Source organism: Maylandia zebra, linkage group LG7, assembly GCF_041146795.1.
Source record: "Maylandia zebra isolate NMK-2024a linkage group LG7, Mzebra_GT3a, whole genome shotgun sequence".
Lineage (NCBI taxonomy): Eukaryota > Metazoa > Chordata > Actinopteri > Cichliformes > Cichlidae > Maylandia > Maylandia zebra.
In genome coordinates this window covers 54,478,257-54,497,597 of record NC_135173.1, presented here as the reverse complement: position 1 = coordinate 54,497,597, position 19,341 = coordinate 54,478,257, and the positions used below count along the sequence as shown (strand labels likewise).

At 40.0% G+C, this 19,341-nt stretch overlaps 1 protein-coding gene across 9 annotated transcripts in view; it reads left to right on the top strand.

Annotated features, from left to right (window-relative positions):
- Window positions 1-19,341, top strand: part of fcho2 (FCH and mu domain containing endocytic adaptor 2) — a 50,007-nt gene that overhangs the window by 28,169 nt on the left and 2,497 nt on the right. The window contains exons 9-30 of one of the 9 annotated variants that reach the window (XM_076886698.1): window positions 583-627; window positions 750-816; window positions 916-940; window positions 1,175-1,225; window positions 1,870-1,929; window positions 2,085-2,258; window positions 4,494-4,518; window positions 5,144-5,188; window positions 5,881-5,920; window positions 6,624-6,709; window positions 7,926-8,015; window positions 11,918-12,427; window positions 12,855-12,970; window positions 13,063-13,186; window positions 13,363-13,446; window positions 13,679-13,738; window positions 14,254-14,365; window positions 16,828-16,983; window positions 17,696-17,828; window positions 18,172-18,371; window positions 18,966-19,030; window positions 19,154-19,318. In XM_076886698.1, the coding sequence (XP_076742813.1) occupies window positions 583-627; window positions 750-816; window positions 916-940; window positions 1,175-1,225; window positions 1,870-1,929; window positions 2,085-2,258; window positions 4,494-4,518; window positions 5,144-5,188; window positions 5,881-5,920; window positions 6,624-6,709; window positions 7,926-8,015; window positions 11,918-12,427; window positions 12,855-12,970; window positions 13,063-13,186; window positions 13,363-13,446; window positions 13,679-13,738; window positions 14,254-14,365; window positions 16,828-16,983; window positions 17,696-17,828; window positions 18,172-18,371; window positions 18,966-19,030; window positions 19,154-19,318 (2,433 nt within the window). Of the gene's footprint in view, window positions 1-582; window positions 628-749; window positions 817-915; window positions 941-1,174; window positions 1,226-1,869; window positions 1,930-2,084; window positions 2,259-4,493; window positions 4,519-5,143; window positions 5,189-5,880; window positions 5,921-6,623; window positions 6,710-7,925; window positions 8,016-11,917; window positions 12,428-12,854; window positions 12,971-13,062; window positions 13,187-13,302; window positions 13,447-13,678; window positions 13,739-14,253; window positions 14,366-16,827; window positions 16,984-17,695; window positions 17,829-18,171; window positions 18,372-18,965; window positions 19,031-19,153; window positions 19,319-19,341 lie in introns of all 9 variants that reach the window. The other 8 variants (XM_076886696.1, XM_076886697.1, XM_076886699.1 and 5 more) reach the window with 8 other exon arrangements.

Sequence of the window (19,341 nt, the reverse complement as noted above, 5' to 3'; positions counted from 1 at the left end):
TGTTCTTTCTCTCGCCGTTTTCTACATGTGGGAGTGAAGGAGAAAAGGGCGTTACTTAAAGCTCAAGAGCAGATTTGTCTGAGTGTCTTTAAACACTTCAGCGCATGTAATCTTGCACTCGCTTGTCTTTTTCGTAGTAGGGTTTAGTAACTGTGCGTGTGTCATGCGGCCGGGTTTAGTTTCACCGCAGTTTAGCCTTCACACCTGCCGCTTGCTGAAAATACCCGAGCTCCTGCAAGGATTTGGAATTGGTTCATGGTTGCGGTGAGGTTTTGTGCTTAGAAACGTCTCTCTGTGAGGAAGATTATGTGACGGTGTAGAGTGGGGCTTCGTGTCAACCAGGAGGGATTGTGCCATCTCTGTAAGGGCCACCAGACACACAGTTGACTCTGCTATTGACCCTGTCTGCCCTCTGGGAGCAGCCTAGCTTTGTTTGTATACACTCGCTGCATTGCACGGCAGACTGCGTGTGTGTGTGTGTGTCTGTGTGATCATTGCGTGATTCACATTCACAACGTTCACAGCAGTGGGTCATTGACCCTTTGTATGTCAAATGAACCTAAATGATTTTTTTTTTTTTAGGACCCATTGAGTTTGAGGAGTGCAATGTAGCTATTGCTGCTGAAGGTAAGCCTTTTTGTAAAAGAAGAAACACATTTGAGGGACACAAATATTAAATATGTCTGAAAACTGATGCTTTTTAAATAAATCTGTGGTTAAAGCTCTTCATTTTTTAAATATGTATTAAGGAGCCAAACCCAGAAGAAGAAAACTATTAATCCCAGGTCGGAGGAAAGACAAGGACACAGACTCTACGTGAGTAGAGACTCGTATTTCCAGTCCACAGCACAATTTATGCATCTTCACTCATCTTCACTTCTTAGTCATGATCACGTGACCATTTGTGTCTTCCAGGGAGTCGACAGAAGTCGAGGCTGCTGTGAGTATAACTTTCACCGACGCAGACCGCGACTATAATCTTTGAGTTTCACCCTGTTGTGTTATCTTGATTTCAGACAGCAGGAGGTGGAAAACATCTTCGTTCGTTTATCGCCATGTTCTGTTTTAATGATTTTCCGGTCACTTTCTCCATCTCTCTGTTCCCATTCGTTTCGGTTTTTTGTGGATGTGCTTGTTCACGTATTCACGTATTCATCCCTCTCTGTGCTTGTAGAACACCGCCAATGGTGCTCCGCCTGGATACTTTGCAGACATCCAGAATGCTGTAAGCAAGCTATTAACGTCACTCTTACACATAGTGTCTCTTTCTAACACATGCGCAGCAAATATTCATACCGACATAGATAATGCATTTCATTAAAAATCTTAATATCCTACAAAACGTGTCCCTAATGGTATAAGGTGTTGTGTGATTCCGCTGAATTTACAGGGCTCTCAAATTTGGTTGTGTAGGATGAGATAGTGAAAAATCACCATAATATCACCCCTTTAACCCGGTCTTTATTTGTTTTAGGTTGTTTTATGTATCTATAAATATGTGTACTGATTTTCAATTGTAGTATATTTTTTATTATTTAAAGCCTCAACATGAATGATTGTACCCATTCATTTACAACAAATTTATATCTAAGCAAAAACACCATTTTAGACTTAATTGGAATTTTTTGCCTTTTGAAGTTAGGTATTAATCAACCTTCTTTTTAAAATGTATCATTTACAATTTAACATGAAGTTTTAGCAATTTTCTGAACAAATTGACAAAATAAAGTTATTTTTATCTAGTTTGAAATGAGCAGCATAAAGAAAAGGTGCGTTAACAAAGGATTTCATCCTGTAAAATTAACTTTGTGTTAACTCAAAATAAATTGTGGAAGAAAGGAAAATCGTATCCTGCTTGTGTTTTTGCAGAATGCTCCTCAAGTTGATGAAGAGGGTTTCTGCATCAGACCAGAAGTAAATGAAAACGATATCCTTTTTTGTTTGTCTCAGCGCCAGGCTCGCTTGTTAGGCACGTTGGAGTTGTTGAGGTTTTTTTTAAACAAGGCTAAATGAAACTCAGATTTATGCCCATGTTTCTGATCTGAGGTTGTTGCCATTATCCTCCTTAACTTCTCTGCTCACATGCCAAAGAGAATTCCTTCTACTCGTCCAGCGACTCGGAGGATGAAGACGAACCCAGGAAGTTCCACGTGCAGATCAAGCCCGTTCAGCCAAACAACGGCGTTCATCAGAACCAAGCCAACATCGATGAGCTCAAGGCCTCCATTGGAAACATCATCCTGTCGCCTTCAACCTCGGTACGGCTCGTGACACTGATAGCACACCAAATAGTAAAATCCTCAAAGATAAACTTGTTGCTACCTTGCCCTGCTGCAGAAGGAGGCTGCTCTGCTTGTGTAACACTAGAGGGCATCACGAGAATGTAAAAACGTCCCCTCGTAGGGCAGATTAAACTGCCATTTATCAAAGGTGTTTCCCATTGGTTACTCTTTCTTGAAGCTATTATTTTTTACATTGAAAAGCTTTATGTTTATTTTACATGCTATATTGTTTTCTTATTCATTGAGGTTCATGTTTGTGCAATTTTTTCTTTTTCTTTTTTTCTTAGAATTTAGATTAATATCAAGCAACATTAGGATCACTTATTCTTTCATCTTCTTTTTTCAAATATTAAGAACTCAGAAACAATTTTTGAGTTAAGTGTGTGATGTTGCTGTTTCTTACTCTCGCGCGCGCACACACACACACACACACACTCTCAGCTCTTTAGGGAATGTTTTACAGCAATGCTCTGCAGTCTGCACACATACACACGATCTGTGACCTCAGTCATGGAGCTCTCCATTCAAGTCCTTGTCCCTCATCATCTCTCAGTCTCTGAATCACTCTCTGGCGCTCCATGAAAATAGCCACTGTCGTTAAACTTTAAAACCACTACGGCTTGTGTGCAAACGCACAGCCTGTGCTCACTGAGCTGCTGTTGTTAATAGTGTTGTGGAGCGGCCGAGAGGGGCACGCTCAGTGTTGCTAAGGGGGTCTAGTGGGTTTCACCCGCCTCGCTCCCTGGCTGCACCATTAACCGATTGTCACGGCATCCTCTTTCCCAACTTTGGCCGTCTCTCTCAGCCTCAGCTCTCATTGCTTTTCCTCCTCGCCATTTGCGTCGTATCTCACTCTGTTTTTCCCCCCTCTCGTTTCTTTCTTTGGTTTTAGTCTTTGGGTTTTATTGAAGCCCATTTATTCTAGACAGGACTCTGTTGTGGTTATTTATGAATACTTTATGGGGTTCGTTACGTAGTTTTGACAAATGTTCCCCCCCCCCACCGACATTAATTATAAAGATAACTTTCAAGCTTACAGAGATGTTTTTTCTATTAAGTGCAAAAAAATAAATAATTTCGATTGGGAGTTTTAACCTCAAACCTTGTCTGTCACCGATTTGTAGTTAAACCCACCCTTACATTCTCGTCTCTGTCACTACTGATTTGAATTGAAATACCAGCGTAGTCTTTAGATTGTATATGCCCTCCTTTTGTTTATTTTCTGCTCCCTCTGCCTATTTTATATTTACACAAAGCTGAAAACATATACTCCATCCAAGATGATGACAAACATTGCATCATCTGGTGTGAATTATTGATAGATTTTCTTCCCCCATCAGTGCTCATTTTTCTGTCTTTTTTTTTTCATTTCTCCTCCTGTTTCGTTTCCCCTCCACGGTGTTCCCTTTATTGAAATAGCAATGGAAGTCGTGTGTGTGTGTGTGTGTGGCCAGCAATAGCCATAATTGAACCCATTTGCCGCTTAGCGCCTGTGGGACTAAACCCTGGCCTCGCAGCTCAACGGCAGTTAAATGCTTTTGCTATGTTCCTTAAACCCATTTTGTTTCTTTTTTTTGTCTCCCCCCGTCTCCAACCTGACCTTTATTCTTGTAAGAAATAAATTCTTCGCCGAAAGTGTTGGACCTGAAGAGTGCATCTCACATAGGTTGTGTTAACGCAGTTGGACCCGGGAAGATTTATGTCGCAGGAAAAGGAGAAAAAAAAAGAATCTGTAAAGGAAGCTGGTGAAGAGTTTGAGGCACGCTCTGTGCTGTCTCTGACTGATCGTTATATGGGATTACGTACACGGTTTTGTGCTGCTGAATTTTTCACCCTAGGTTTAATGTCTGGTATGTGTGAGTCGAGAGTAGTCCTGTGATTTACTGTCTTGAACTCTAAGTGGAAAAAATTCCCTTTGCCATTGGGAATAATTAATAATACAATTTTGACCAGTGTTAACACGTATTTTAATAGGTATTTGCTTTTTTTTTTTTTAATCCCCAGAGAAAGTTAGGGATCCATTCAGCATCGCATTGCACTTTGTAGATCAATTCTCCCTTCGTGAAGTCCAGTTTGAAGAGCGCGAACACCTCTTTCTTGTCCTTTTTGTCCTTTTGTTAACAAGTAAACAAAGTTCTGACATGTATCGGTTAGTAATTGGCTTTGGGATATATGCATCTTTGATTAATCATTGTCTGTTTTTGCTTTCAGGGACAGATGCGGAGGAACCAGTCCAGTGAGTATTTTTTTTCTTCCAGACCTTTTCTTTATCTGTGTTGCTACATGACTGTGAAGGATGAAGTGGAGGGGGGCTCGACTGCACAACTCCTCGACCACGTTTTTCCTGGCCCGGGTTGTTTTTAAAGGGGTTGTCTTTAAGAGGGAAAATCCAGAAATCTAGCCAAAACCAACACATCCCAAGAAAAAGTAAATAACTGTTCCCTTCTATAAATCTGAGCTCGGGGGATATTTCCCTCCAATGGTACAAATAAGATTAATTGCTTAATTAACTGTTTATGTTTGGACATGTCAGAAATTATCTTTTCCCTTCTGCAAGCTGGCACAGTTGTGGGAGTTTTGCTGAATTTGTGTATGTCCCCAAGAGCTTATGAAAACGTGTTTGTTGTACTCCACGAGGTCTTTGATAAAAGAAGCGTAAAAGCACTGATTATTCACCCAGAAAGTTTTTTTAATCTTCTTTTTATCTTGTTTTTCTTTTTATTACTTTGTTTTTATAGTCAGTGTTTGTATGAGACTTAATGATAATCCCATTCGCTTTCTGCAACCCACACACTGATAGCATTTACATCAATTTGCAAAAATTAGTAGCATTGATAGATGTATACTTTACATGCGCTCAGGGATCACAGGAGTGTCTACAGTAAGGTCTAAGACTAAGGGCTTCGGTGAGTATTTTTTCACTACAGTAGTTGGCCTGCAACCCTTCCTTCCCCTCCACTTTTAAAATGTCTTCCACAGCCCTCATCGCTGTCCCTTCCTGGGAGCCTTTCATACAGCTTCTGAAGCCAGCTGACCCCCCAGCTAACATCACTGACTCACTGAAAACTTTCAGTTTCTGAATTTGAAGGACTTAAATACACGTGTGGTTTTAAATCTGGGTCCTCTCAGCAGTACCTTTTTACTTCTAGTGCTTGAAGTGCTGCTTCAGGTCGCTTATATGGATGTTTTCAATGTAAGGCAGCGCTTTAAAGCAGGGGAACAAAAGAACAGGGCATTTCCTGATTAGTTGCTTCATCCCTTGTTTTAAAGTGGTACCACCATATTGAACATACAGCATAACCTCCTGTGTTAACTCTTTTGCAGTATTTGGATGAAAGTTCAAAAAAACATTTTACAAAGCAGAAATAAGAAAATTAAACACCTGTATCTAACCTTACTGCAAATATATATATTTTCAGTGGTACTGTAGGTGGTGGTTTAATTTTTTTTTTTTAATGGGGAAAAAATCTGGTTTAAGGTTTAATTATCAAATATCTTTTTTTAAATTTGATTTTGAGTAACTTGCTGTGTATTTGCTGTCACCACTCTGTTAAGAACTGCGGGCCTGACTTTTCTGTTTGTTTTTCTCTTGCTTCAGGTGATGAGCTAGGAAAACCCAGAGTGCCAACATCATTCGAGTGAGTACTGGAGTAAAACATCAAACCTTTGCCTGCTCAGTGCCAATGATCATATTTTTCTTTATGTTTGCGCCGTCTGTGAACATTTCAGTTATTATTATTATTATTATTATTATTACCTCTGCCAAGGAGGTTATGTTTTTGGTAGCATTTATGTCTGTGTCATTCTGTCTGTAAACACAATAGGTCGAAAAGTGTTAAAGGAACTATTGTAAAACTTTTTAACAGTGTAGAGTGGAGTGATGTTAACCATCCACTGAAAGTTGGCTTACATACACCAAAAGGTCAACTTGACAAAAAGAAACTATGCTTCTTACAAGTGTAGTGTGCAAATAGAAAGTACCATGCAAAGATTTAAAATATCATGTCACAGTTGACCTCTAACCTCTCCTTCAAGGTCAGTAGATTGTGATCTGAAGATCAAAGTGATAAATAATGCTATATAGACCTATTTAAAATCTGTCATGCTGCCCTTATCTGATTTTTACCGCACTACAAAAGAACAAAGAAAACAAAATGAACATATCCAAAATAAAATACTATTCCCTTAAAAGTAAACACTGCCCAGAGAGAGAGCTGCATTGGTGGAGGTTTCGCGCTCTCTGAGTGCTTCTTGTTTTATACTGAATCCAAATGTGCTGCTTTATATTAGAAAGGTGACGTCCGTTTATTTGACTTTCTCTTTCTCTCGTAACTACGGCAGGCTGACTAACAACGACCTTCTGTCTCTGGATCCTTTAAGTCCAGCTCAGGCCATCAGATCTTCCTCCGCTGTGTCATCATCGGCAGGTAACCCACAGACAGTTTGTGTTTGAAATGATTTGTTACAGCAGAAGCATATAATTAAAGTTGATCACTTCCTGCAAATATTAAATTACAGAAACTGGGTAATAGTGATGGAACAGTTGTTCCAGTGGTTGACTGTCCAGCGGGCACCGTGTGGGGTGGGATCTGGCTTCATATGACTATCACTGCCTTATTTCCATAATAAAAAATAAAACATATTATCCATTTATTTATAACAAAGGTAAAAAAGTTGCAGTTGACTGTTATTTCAATTAGAGAAATGCCAATCCTCTTAGTAAAACTGCATGCAATTAACCCAGGGCCTGCTGCAGACTGAGAATGCTTTTCAAATATTACCTCTGGTTACATGAAAATCTGAGTAGTCTAACTTCAACAAGCAGCTATGCTACAACAGTTCAGGTTTTTACTCATTAACTTGTCACTCAGTTTTTTCTTCCGAGCTACTTAATTTGAAGCCTCTCCTTTAGTTTAGTCTGGAAACAGAAGCCTAAAATTACCAAATTATTAGAGTTTGTAGGCTTTTTCCCCACTTTGCATTTTCCCGGTGTAATTTTTCACCATTTTCTACAAATCAAACAGTCACTCCACCCTCCCGCAAGAAATTTGAGTGCATTTAACATCACCACATTCACCAGCATTTAGCTTGTTTCTCATGGATTTACATGTGCAACACCAATGTTTAAAGAGAGTGACATTGTCATTGACCCATTGCCTAGGTTAAGCATAATCCACAGTTAATTGGCACCTAGTTGAGGTCAAAGGGTCAGCTATAAAGCTCGCTGGCACGTATGTTGTCAAACAGAATCTTGTTACTGTCAAAGGTCTTGGCTTTAAAGTCAAAATAGCATCAAAAAGTGCCCTGATTAAGATACACTGACGGGAATTAAATCCCAGCTTTCAGCATGTTAAATCTCAGTTTATACACTGCAGTGGTATTACCAACCCCATATGCACACATCACACATCAAACAAGTGTAATCTGAGAAGTGTTTAAAGGGTTTTATTTTATTTATTTTTTTTATGTAAATATATATGGCACGTGTCTGTTTATTTTGTGGTCATGGATTTTATTGTGTTTTTAGTTTTTGTCCATTTACTTTCTCCTTTTATTGTTTCATTATAATGTTATTCTTTACATTTTTTCTTTTAAATGACTTGCTTTATTGTTGGCTTGATTATTTTCACCTGTTCTTGTCAGACCTTGCCTCTATCTTCTTTTCAAACCCTCCATCTCCACCTTTTCTGGTGAATGACTCAGACTCAGATGTCTTTCTGCCAGAGACATCAGGTAAAGTTTGTTTGCCCTGTTCATCAGAGAGAAGCTGAAATTAATTTTTTTTTCAAACAGCACCAGACATCAACCGCTTTTCTTTTTCTTTTTTCTTTTTGCATGGCATATATCTTTATATAAGGGTTTTTTTTTTCCATTTCATCTTAAGTAAACCTTGGAGTGCATTCTACTTCACATGTGACTCATGCTGCCTATGATAATCAGGATGTGTTTCCATAAGCTTATCTAAAATCAGGGTCACCACCTGGCACATTTATTGCTAATAAGAGGATATGTTTTAGTTTCAAATATGTGTGGTATTTCTGTAAGAATGCGACAACAGGCTAGGCTACAGACTGTGGATACACAGAGTTTCTGTGTAACTAAAGCTCTTTGATAGCTATAGTGAATATTCACAGTCCTGTTAGTGCTACACTGAAGTGAATGTAACAATAGCCAGTAGATTGTCTTCTCGTAATTGAAATTTACTCAGATTTTAAGCAACTGTAAATAGATGTACAGTGGCTTGCAAAAGTATTCGGCCCTCTTGAACTTTTCCACATTTTGTCACATTACAGCCACAAACATGAATCAATTTTATTGGAATTCCACGTGAAAGACCAACACAAAGTGGTGTACACGTGAGAAGTGGAACGAAAATCATACATGATTCCAAACATTTTCTACAAATAAATAACTGCAAAGTGGGGTGTGCGTAATTATTCAGCCCCCTTTGGTCTGAGTGCAGTCAGTTGCCCAGTTGACATTGCCTGATGAGTGCTAATGACTAAATAGAGTGCACCTGTGTGTAATCTAATGTCAGTACAAATACAGCTGCTCTGTGACGGCCTCAGAGGTTGTCTAAGAGCAACAGCACCGTGAAGGCCAAAGAACACAGCAGACAGGTCAGGGATAAAGTTATTGAGAAATTTAAAGCAGGCTTAGGCTACAAAAAGATTTCCCAAGCCTTGAACATCCCACGGAGCACTGTTCAAGCGATCATTCAGAAATGGAAGGAGTATGGCACAACTGTGAACCTACCAAGACAAGGCCGTCCACCTAAACTCACAGGCCGAACAAGGAGAGCGCTGATCAGAAATGCAGCCAAGAGGCCCATGGTGACTCTGGACGAGCTGCAGAGATCTACAGCTCAGGTGGGGGAATCTGTCCATAGGACAACTATTAGTCGTGCACTGCACAAAGTTGGCCTTTATGGAAGAGTGGCAAGAAGAGAGCCATTGTTAACAGAAAACCATAAGAAGTCCCGTTTGCAGTTTGCCACAAGCCATGTGGGGGACACAGCAAACATGTGGAAGAAGGCGCTCTGGTCAGATGAGACCAGAATGGAACTTTTTGTCCAAAATGCAAAACGCTATGTGTGGCGGAAAACTAACACTGCACATCACTCTGAACACACCATCCTCACTGTCAAATATGGTGGTGGCAGCATCATGCTCTGGGGGTGCTTCTCTTCAGCAGGGACAGGGAAGCTGGTCAGAGTTGATGGGAAGATGGATGGAGCCAAATACAGGGCGATCTTGGAAGAAAACCTCTTGGAGTCTGCAAAAGACTTGAGACTGGGGCGGAGGTTGCAACTTCCAGCAGGACAATGACCCTAAACATAAAGCCAGGGCAACAATGGAATGATTTAAAACAAAACATGTCCATGTGTTAGTCAAAGTCCAGATCTAAATCCAATCAAGAATCTGTGGCAAGATCTAAAAACTGCTGTTCACAAACACTGTCCATCTAATCTGACTGAGCTGGAGCTGTTTTGCAAAGAAGAATGAGCAAGGATTTCAGTCTCTAGATGTGCAAAGCTGGTAGAGACATACCCTACAAGACTGGCAGCTGTAACTGCAGCAAAAGGTGGTTCTACAAAGTATTGACTCAGGGGGCTGAATAATTACGCACACCCCACTTTTCAGTTATTTATTTGTAGAAAATGTTTGGAATCATGTCTGATTTTCGTTCCACTTCTCACGTGTGCACCACTTTGTATTTGTCTTTCACGTGGAATTCCAATAAAATTGATTCATGTTTGTGGCTGTAATGTGACAAAATGTGGGAAAGTTCAAGGGGGCCGAATACTTTTGCAAGCCACTGTAATTCTTTTTTTTTTTTTCTCCAGACTTTCTTTACTTTAATTGAAAGCTGGATGCAAAAAAAAAGACATTGGAGTCATAAAAAACAGCTTTCATATATTCTCACATTTACAATTTACAGTCCTCAAAAAATAGACATTTTACTGCCTGCTTGTTCTTCCACTGTAATTCTTAATATCAATTGTAGATGCTTTTCATGTCAACAAAAAGTCATGTATTAACTTGTGAAAGCAGATGAATCACTTCTTTTGTGGAGAAGAAAAGATATGCATTAACTTTCACAAGTTAATACGTTATGTGTCAAAAGATCATTGAATTTAGAGACAGCATAAATTTAAATTGGTTACACTTTAAAATTAGTTTTTCATTTTGGATCATTAAAGTCTTGGTATACCCACCGCTTTGTCGGCAGCAGCACATCATGCCAGGCTAGAAAAATCGAGAGTTGTGCAACCAGCTGAAATGGTAGCTTGTGAAAGCCGGAGTAACATTATTTAATGTTAACTTAACTGTTGTATGGTGCAACTCGCCAGGGACCACACAGCAGGCATAAAAGCGTCGTTGTGCTACAGTCACACTATGGAAAACAGTGATAGGAGGCTGTGGCATGACCAAAATTTATGGCAAGATGACACAGGAGCTTTGCAACCTTACTTTTATATAAGAATGTAACCAGAATACAACTAACTATCAGCCGGTTAAGCGGAGTCCCCCATTCCAATGAGACAGGCAACAGCAACAAAAACCTCAATGAAATTGCTGTGCAACCCCCGATTTTTGCTTGTTGCAAGAAAGTTGTTTTTCTTCTTACTCCTGGGTGTCTGAGCCGTTACACAAAATAAGTCTCTCCGTATTCTTTGCTGTATGGTTAAACAATCATATACAGGTACAATGACAGTGCCAAAGTGGTCTCATTAACATGATGCAAAGTTAAGATTTATTTCAGGAACAAGATTGCATCACAAAACAGCCAAATGTTCAGTCAGGGCCTCTATAGTCAAAACAACCTACTTATTTCCACCAGCAGTAATTTATTTGGTGTTTGACTCTGTCCTGAGACCTCCCCACACATCCAGGCACTTACATCTGAAGTTGGAGGTGAAGAGAGCAGCAAGGCTACAGTACAGCACAGAAAAGGAGACAATGACATCAGAGCTTGACACTGATGAAGTCAGACACAGCATGAAAGGAGGAGCTGGGGTCAGGGTGGGTTGCAAAGCAGCTCGGAGTGTGCATCATGGTAAAGCAGCTTATACAGAGTGTCGTAAATGAGATTTGCCAGTTGGATGCTGATTGGTATCAGCTGAGCCATCAGCTGATGTGGGCCGGGATTGTGGTCAGCTAAGCCTGACTTAATGTCCAACGTGAACTAATGATATGCTCAGTGTGTCTGATTAGTCAGTCGACAGAAAAAACAGTTAAAAAAACGTTTAAAATTTGCTCAATTTCAAGTTATTGTTCAGATTGCAATGCATAAATAATGTCCCCATTCTCAGCTGATTGACTTGATGCTACTTTGAACACATACTAAATCATGCTGGTATGTTTTGTGTGTGTGTGTGTGTGTGTGTGTGTGTCCTATTCTCACATTTTTTTCTAACTATAAGAATAATAATACAAATACCTGTTAACGGTAACATTTTATATTTGATTTTTGTTAAAATATTTATAAAATATAAATAGTAAGTAATAAAATATGCAGTTTATTACTGTTAACTGTGCATTAGAGTATATCTGCTGTCTGTCCGTCTAAACCCAACCACTTTGCATTTGTCATGTTTACCCTCCCACTGTCAATCACGTTGCCCCCTTCAGCTGAGACAGTGCCACAACGGGAGCGCTACCCTCCCTTGGCAGAGAGCCAGCAGTCCAAAGATGTTTACTCTTTCTCGTCATCTACGTCCTCTCCCTGGGATTCACCAGAAAACCCTTTTCAAGCACTTAAGCCCGTACCGGCGAGGGCCCAGAGTGCCCCCATCACCCGGCCAACTGAGCCAGTCGACCCCATCAAAAACTCAGACACACCCAGCCCTCCAAAGAGCGCAGACACCTTCTCCTCTGTTTCCTGGGCCCAGAGCCAGTGGATTGCCTTCAGTGATAATTTTGCTCCACCTCCACCTCGCTGTCAGAGCTCTGGGTCATCTGTGAAGGAGCTTCAAAAAAAACAGTCAGGTTCCAGTAGGTCAGGTCACTTCCTGTCCGATGAGTCTGCTGATGCCTTCTACAAAGCAGCGAGCAGCCGAGATGACAGCAGCCTCTCTTTCACTGATGTCTTCTCTGGGATTACAGATAGGGCTGCAGCTCCAACAAGCAAAATATTCAATGGTAACTGCTGCTAGAAACTGCTGCCTTTTGCCTGAGGTTTGCTAGATTATTTTGATATTTTCTTTTTATTTAAATGTAAGTTCTTATTTATTTTATGATTAAGTGTGGAGGTTACATGTTATTTGCAAATGTTTTCTGTTTTTTTGTGTTATTTTGTGTAACTCATGACTCCGTTTGCTTGTTTGTCTTTGGGTTTATTTTGTGCCATTTATTTTGGAATGTCTTTTACTTGTTTTCTGTTGTTTTTGCTATTTAATTTTAATTTTTTTGCACTTGTGTGTTAAAAAAAAAAAAAAGAGGTCATGCTGCATGAGTTTGCTGTATCTAACTGTATGAATTTCATGCAGTATAAAGTTGTTTTTTCATACCCAGTTTTCATGCAGTTTAAGTAGCACTGACCAGAACAAATATGTGTTTCTGTGTTTAGTGCCAGTACCAAACCGACCTACAACCCCTCTGGCACCTGGAGCCTTGGTGCCTCCTCCACGACCCTCCTCCAGGCCCAAACTCCCGGCTGGAAAACTCACAGGAATCAATGAAATTGTAATGGAAACATATGTGTTGCATACATTTATTGCTGTTCAAATTATATCCATATATTCTAAAAGGCATCTATCTGAATCCCTTTAACGCAGGTAAGGCCATTCAGTCCACCTAAAGCATCTAGCCCTACTCCGACTGCACCCCTCGCCCGGGCAGAGAGCTCTTCCTCTTTGTCCTCCAACGCCTCACTCAGTGCTGGCAACACCCCCACTGTCGGTAGGAACGCTCCCTCAGTATACACGTATTTAAAGGCTCTTTCTTGTAATAATTTTTCTTTTATCCTCCTTTTCTTCAGCTCCTCACCAGTCTGTCACATCCTTTTGTCTTTGCAGTACAGTGTACACTGTCATCCCCCCGCCCTCGCTTTCCTTCATTCACTCCTCTCCTTACAGGAGCTGAGCACACCTTTGCTCTCCCCCTCTCCTCCCCAGAGCCAGAGTTGCTCTCCCTCTCTCCTTTCTTTCCACTAAACCAAAGTGAGTCTTCCTTTTTTTTTCCTGCCTCCTACCACTGTGGGTTTACTCTACATGCATTACACTGACTTTTATCATCTTTATATGCAGTTATATCAGACTGATCAGCTCAGGGCTCACCTGCCATCATCACATATATAGGAACTGTGCTTTGCATCACTTCCTCACATTTCTTCTCTCTGGGTTTTGTGTATCTCCTCTTTTCCCTCTTTTATGCCTTTAATTCGGCATAAAGAGGATGATATGTTCATAGCGAAGCTGCCTACCTTTGAGAAGCGGTGTGAAACTCCAGCAGGTATGGTTGAAGTTCATATTAGCGGGCTCTTAGCTAAAACTAACACCAGTCTGCTGAATGGGCCGGATGGATGGACAGTCCAATCTCTTGCTTTGCCGTGGTTGCAGTTTTCTGTCTTGTTTGTGAGTTTTGTTTTTGACATTTTAAACCTGATTCTCACATTTGTCAGGATCAGCTCCTAACCTGATAAATATTTGTTTGTTAAAGTGATATAGCGAGGAATAACTTGACTGCTGTCTAAGATTGTCCTGACTGCCTAATAGTACTTATTACTTATAGTATTTTAACGTAAGCACCACAAGCATCTAAACAATCTCCCATCCTCTTACTGAAAAATAACTAAATATACTGATTTGCAGTGTATGATGGCTGACCTTATGAAATGCAATAATTATATAGTGCACCTTTGCATGATCAAAAATTCCTAATTCTGATGTGAGCTTTGGGACTCTTGTGTAAGTCTGATCTGCAGCTGAGTCAACAGACCTCTAACTCTGTGCCTTTCTCGTTCTCAGGGACGTCTCGCGGTCCCAGCCCTGTGACCCTGGCATCCCAAGATGCTTTGCCCATTGCTGTGGCCTTCACAGAATCGGTTAATGCTTACTTCAAAGGAGCTGATCCCACTAAGTGAGTCTCACATGACCTCCTGCTGCTCCAAGACCCGGACTTGGACCTGCGGTCATACAGACATTGTTTTTATTTGAAGTTGAACAATAACATGTTCAAGTTGGTGCTGTGAGTTATACAGTACACAGTGGTATACATGGTTGTACCTAGCCAAATGTGCAGTACACACTCCATGAGCCTTTGGACTTGCGTTTTGCTGAGTGTTATCTCCCGTTGGCTCTGCATGTGTGGAATGTTTTGCGTTAGTCTGACACCATTCTTTCAGAGTGGATAACCTCCGTGGAGCAGATTATAGTCTGGGGCAGAGAAAACATACAGCCTTTTATTGGTTAACTGCTGTTAAATTGCTGCTGTGCAGAAGGCTTATTTTTGCAGGGATTAGCAAATGGAACATTTCATAAGCAATGGAGCAGAGATGGAGTACAAGGTTGAGACCTACTGTGGGCCATTACCACCACAACTTAGGCCAGACTTCTGCTAAAAGTATACACCTCTCACCCCTACACTGGCTCTACATTAGAGCCTCAAAGTATATAGAATTTCTGAAACACAAATCTCCAACAGGAATATACATTAAAGAGAAAAATATTCTTTTAACAAGCCGTGACATGGTTTTACACAAAAAAATGTTTGCAAGCTATTCCTGTCTTTGATAGAGCTTTCGTTGTTGTGGTTATTTAAAACATGAATTACTAGTGCTAAAGAAAGACCTGCAACTGGACTAAATTTGTCATTTGTAGATTTTTTTTATATTAAAGAAATGATTAGATAATTGAATACATTTGCTAATTCCAGGTTCTCAAAGGTGTATCTTTAAATTTTATATTATTAGATTAAAATAAATAGAAAATCTTTGGCTGGTGTACAAAACCAGGGGGCTGCTCGTTTTGAAGTTTTCTAGCTTTTTGGTGACTCGTAGAATAATCAAAAAACTAACAGATGAACTCTGTGTTAAAGATGTTCCTCAAGGACTTCTACACAGCTTGTAACTCATTTTGGGCTGTCTGTAATGTTATGTACCAGAAAGTTAAAATGATAATTGTTATGATGGCGTGTTGGTGATGGTTGTATAAATCATAATCTGTTTGCAGTGATGTGCGGTCCATTTTTGTGGATTTATTTGAAGAACTAAGCAAAAACAGTAATAGTAACTAACAGTAATGGATGAGCAATAAATAGTAGTGGCCAAGAAGAATTATTTAGGAGGATGTGATGATGTAGTGGAAAAAATCTGAATGAATGATTTAAATAGTTCACAAAGAATTTAGCCAACCTTTTAATTGTTAGCCAATAGTGTGCTTTCACAGATATAAATACTGACATTTTGACGTGCAATTTCACTGCAAAATGACATGGCTTTTTGGCAGCTTTTCTGTAGGAATAGAGCCAGAATTTAACTATTTGGCAACTAATTGAGTTGAGTCCCTTTATTGAGTTGCAGTCATTACTGCATACTGGCTCCAATGTAACATGTCAGCAGTCTGTAAGCATTTATTAAATTGATAGACTGCAATTATTAGCAAACCTTTGCCAGTTTTTCTGAGAGTGATTGCAGTCGGCCACATTTGTTTGGTGACAGATTTTTGCAGTCAGTCTCTGACAGCAAAAAATTCAGTTCATCTACCAATATATATATTATTTTTATAGTCGCAAGTTGCGGGACTTGCTACTCTAGTGTTAGGCATCAACAGTTAGCCAAAATTATGAGTAAAAAGAATATATTGTTTAAAAAAAAAAGTGTGCGTGTTAGTCCCCATAGGGAAATAGTTCCTCTGCATTTAACCCATTCACCCAGTGAAGCAGTGGGCAGCCACCAGTGCAGCGCCCGGGGAGCGGTGTGTAGGGACGGTACCTTGCTCAGGGGTACCTCAGGGTAGCCGTTCAGTGGAGTCGAAACCCCGACCTTCCGATCATGAGGCCACCACTCTACCTACTGAGCTATCCCTGCCCTAGTTAGTTAAACTTGATGGATAAAAAGCTAATTTTTCAGCTGCTCCACTGTTGCAAAGGGTCACCACAGTGGGTCGCTCCACGTTTTATTTGGTAGACTTAAGTCATTTAATAGCTAGCTTAAATTTTAATATATGAAATTGAGTACATTTGTTTTTTGGAGTTTTTAAACAAAAATTCCCCCCAAAAATTAAATGTGGTTAGCATTTAAATTGTTAGCTAAGTGTACAAATTAAACAGTTTGCTAAACCTAATGGATAAACAATGTAAATTAGCTAGCTGAAATTATGAATAAAATTACTTTTTAATTAAAAGTAAAACTACCATTACAAAACAAGTTGTTAGCTTAAAATAATTAAATATTAAAGACAATAGTAGTATTTGATGAAAAAAGTTAGGAGCCATGTTGGTCCTACTGGTTTTACATGCGACTGTTGTGCACTTTGGGAAAAAGTCTCTATTAAAAAGTTCACTTCAGCTTAACATGCTAAACCATTGGTGGTTTTCTACAGGTGCATTGTGAAGATCACTGGAGACATGACACTGTCGTTTCCAATGGGCATCATCAAGGTGTTCACTACCAACCCCTCCCCAGCCGTCCTCACCTTCAAGCTGAAGAACACCAGCAGGCTGGAGCAGATCCTACCCAACCAACAGCTGTTATACAGGTGAGGTATCGAGAAAAAGCTAAAGTACAACCCGGTTTTGTTTTGCTTTATAATTAACCATCTTAGCTGAGCTGTTGAATCGATAACTTGACAGTGATAGAGTGAAAGAGGACCTTGGACTCGGTGATATGAGCGAGAATCACGGAAATGCAGTCTGCGTCAGTGAGAGGAAATTCAATTAGTAATCTGACATGAACCTAGTATTAAGCTGTCAGGGAAGTATTTTCCACCAGACAGCCAGGTTCTCAGCAGCCTGTGTCTCTTCAAAAAGATGCCTTAAATGGCAAAGGACAAAAAAAAGGTCACAGACAGTGCTCATTCAACACTTTATTTGTTCAACATCTTATTCCACATCTTACTTCTTCAGTCTCAGGCAAAGCTTTTTAATTAAAGCTTCAATAAGGTACCAAATTAGTTGCTTCTATTTTAAAAGTGTATTGTTCCCGAAAATTAATGAAGAACCACATCTTTTTTCTGTTTATTTGAACATTTCCCGCTCTGGTTCCTCTCCTCAGACCACATGGCAGGACTAATTGAATCAAATGGAATTCATGATTTAGTAGCTGGTTGGATATAACAGGGTCATTTTTTCCAAGCTGTTGGAGCTCTACACACAAAGCCAAGAAGCGCAATGAATAATTGAGCCTGTGATTATTATTACTTGTGTGTATGTGTGTGTATTCATCTTTCTGACTGTTTTGCTTTTTTCTAGTGATCCCTCTCAAAGTGACTCAGATTCCAAGGATTTCTGGTTCAACATGCAAGCACTGACGTCCTACCTCAGAAAAGCCTCAGAACAGAGTCCTTCAGCTTCCTACTATAATGTAGACATCCTGAAATACCAGGTCAGTCAGCAAGAACTGCATGAAAAAAATAAACCAGATATGATAATTGTATTTCAGGCTAAGACTTTTCTTTCTGAAAGAGAAGAAAAAGACTTCAGAATCCAACATTTCTCAGCAAAGCATTGCATCATCACGACACGATCAGTGTTAATCCACTGAACCTGTCGGTGGTGGTCACCCTGGTGTGGGTTACTGTGGTCATAGAACATTGCATACCAATACTTAGAGCATTTTTAAAAACACTTCCTTAAAAACTAGCATCATAGCAGTCCAACAAATGGATAACACACAGAGATGTAATATTGTGGAAAAATTGCTACATATTCTTTATTGATGTGTCCAGGTGATGTCTGATGGGATCCATTCCACCCCGCTAAACCTGGCCGTATACTGGAAATGTACAGCAAGTACAACGGACCTGCGGATAGACTACCGCTACAACCCCGAGTCCATGGACTCACCCAGTCCACTCACCAACGTACAGATCTTAGTGCCTGTTGATGGAGGAGTCACCAACATGCAGTCTCTGCCTAACTCCATATGGTGAGACGTAGTGCCTCTTGGCACCGTTAGCAGGAGAGCAACATGTAATTGTTATGGGCCAGCAGTATTGATTGACTTGCACCCCCCTCCTGTTGTTGCTATGATACTGCCGCCGTTGTGGCACTTTAGTCATGCAATGGCACAGAAGTCTTACATGGATTGTCAGATGGGATATTTTGTCAGAATATAAATATGTAATATGAAAAATGAATCAAAATAATGTAAATATTATTGTAAAATTAACGATAAATCATCAATATAGATGATTAGAAGATTAAAAATTTGCATTGTCTGTGAAAATACGATGTGGAAGAAACATAGACCATCCACAAACTAAATCAAGGTAGCACGCACACACTAAAAGTCAACAAACAAACAATGTACAAATATACACAATAGTTTGATTTGTATAAAATATTTGTATATACCATATAGATGATGCCACTTTCAATGCTCCGGGCAATGTTTATGCAAAGTTTCATCAAGATTGGTCTGCTTATCTAGGAGGAGAAAGACGCACACAAATATACATACATACGCTACAATCATTAAAGCGTGATGTTATAGGGTGTTATTTCCTTATTCCATTTTTAGGAATTCAGAGCAGAGTAAGTGTCTGTGGAGGCTGACTGACATCTCAGAAAAGTCTGAAAACGATGGTAAGAAATCTTTTTTTGAGTTTATGAATGTTTTGCATCAAAGTTTGTGCAAAATCCTGCAGCAAGCACTAGAACTGGATCAGTCCCTTGTAAGTGAGCCTACTCGTTTGTGTTTGATTCTAGGTGCCGGGTCCCTGAGGGCCAAGTTTGAACTGTCAAATGGCCCATCGCACCCCTCCACTCTGGCAGTGCAGTTTATGAATGAGGGGAGCACCCTGTCAGGAGTGGACATGGAGCTGCAGGGGGCCGGATACAGACTTTCCCTCAGCAAGAAGAGATTTGCCACAGGTGTGTAAAAAGCTTGATGGTCT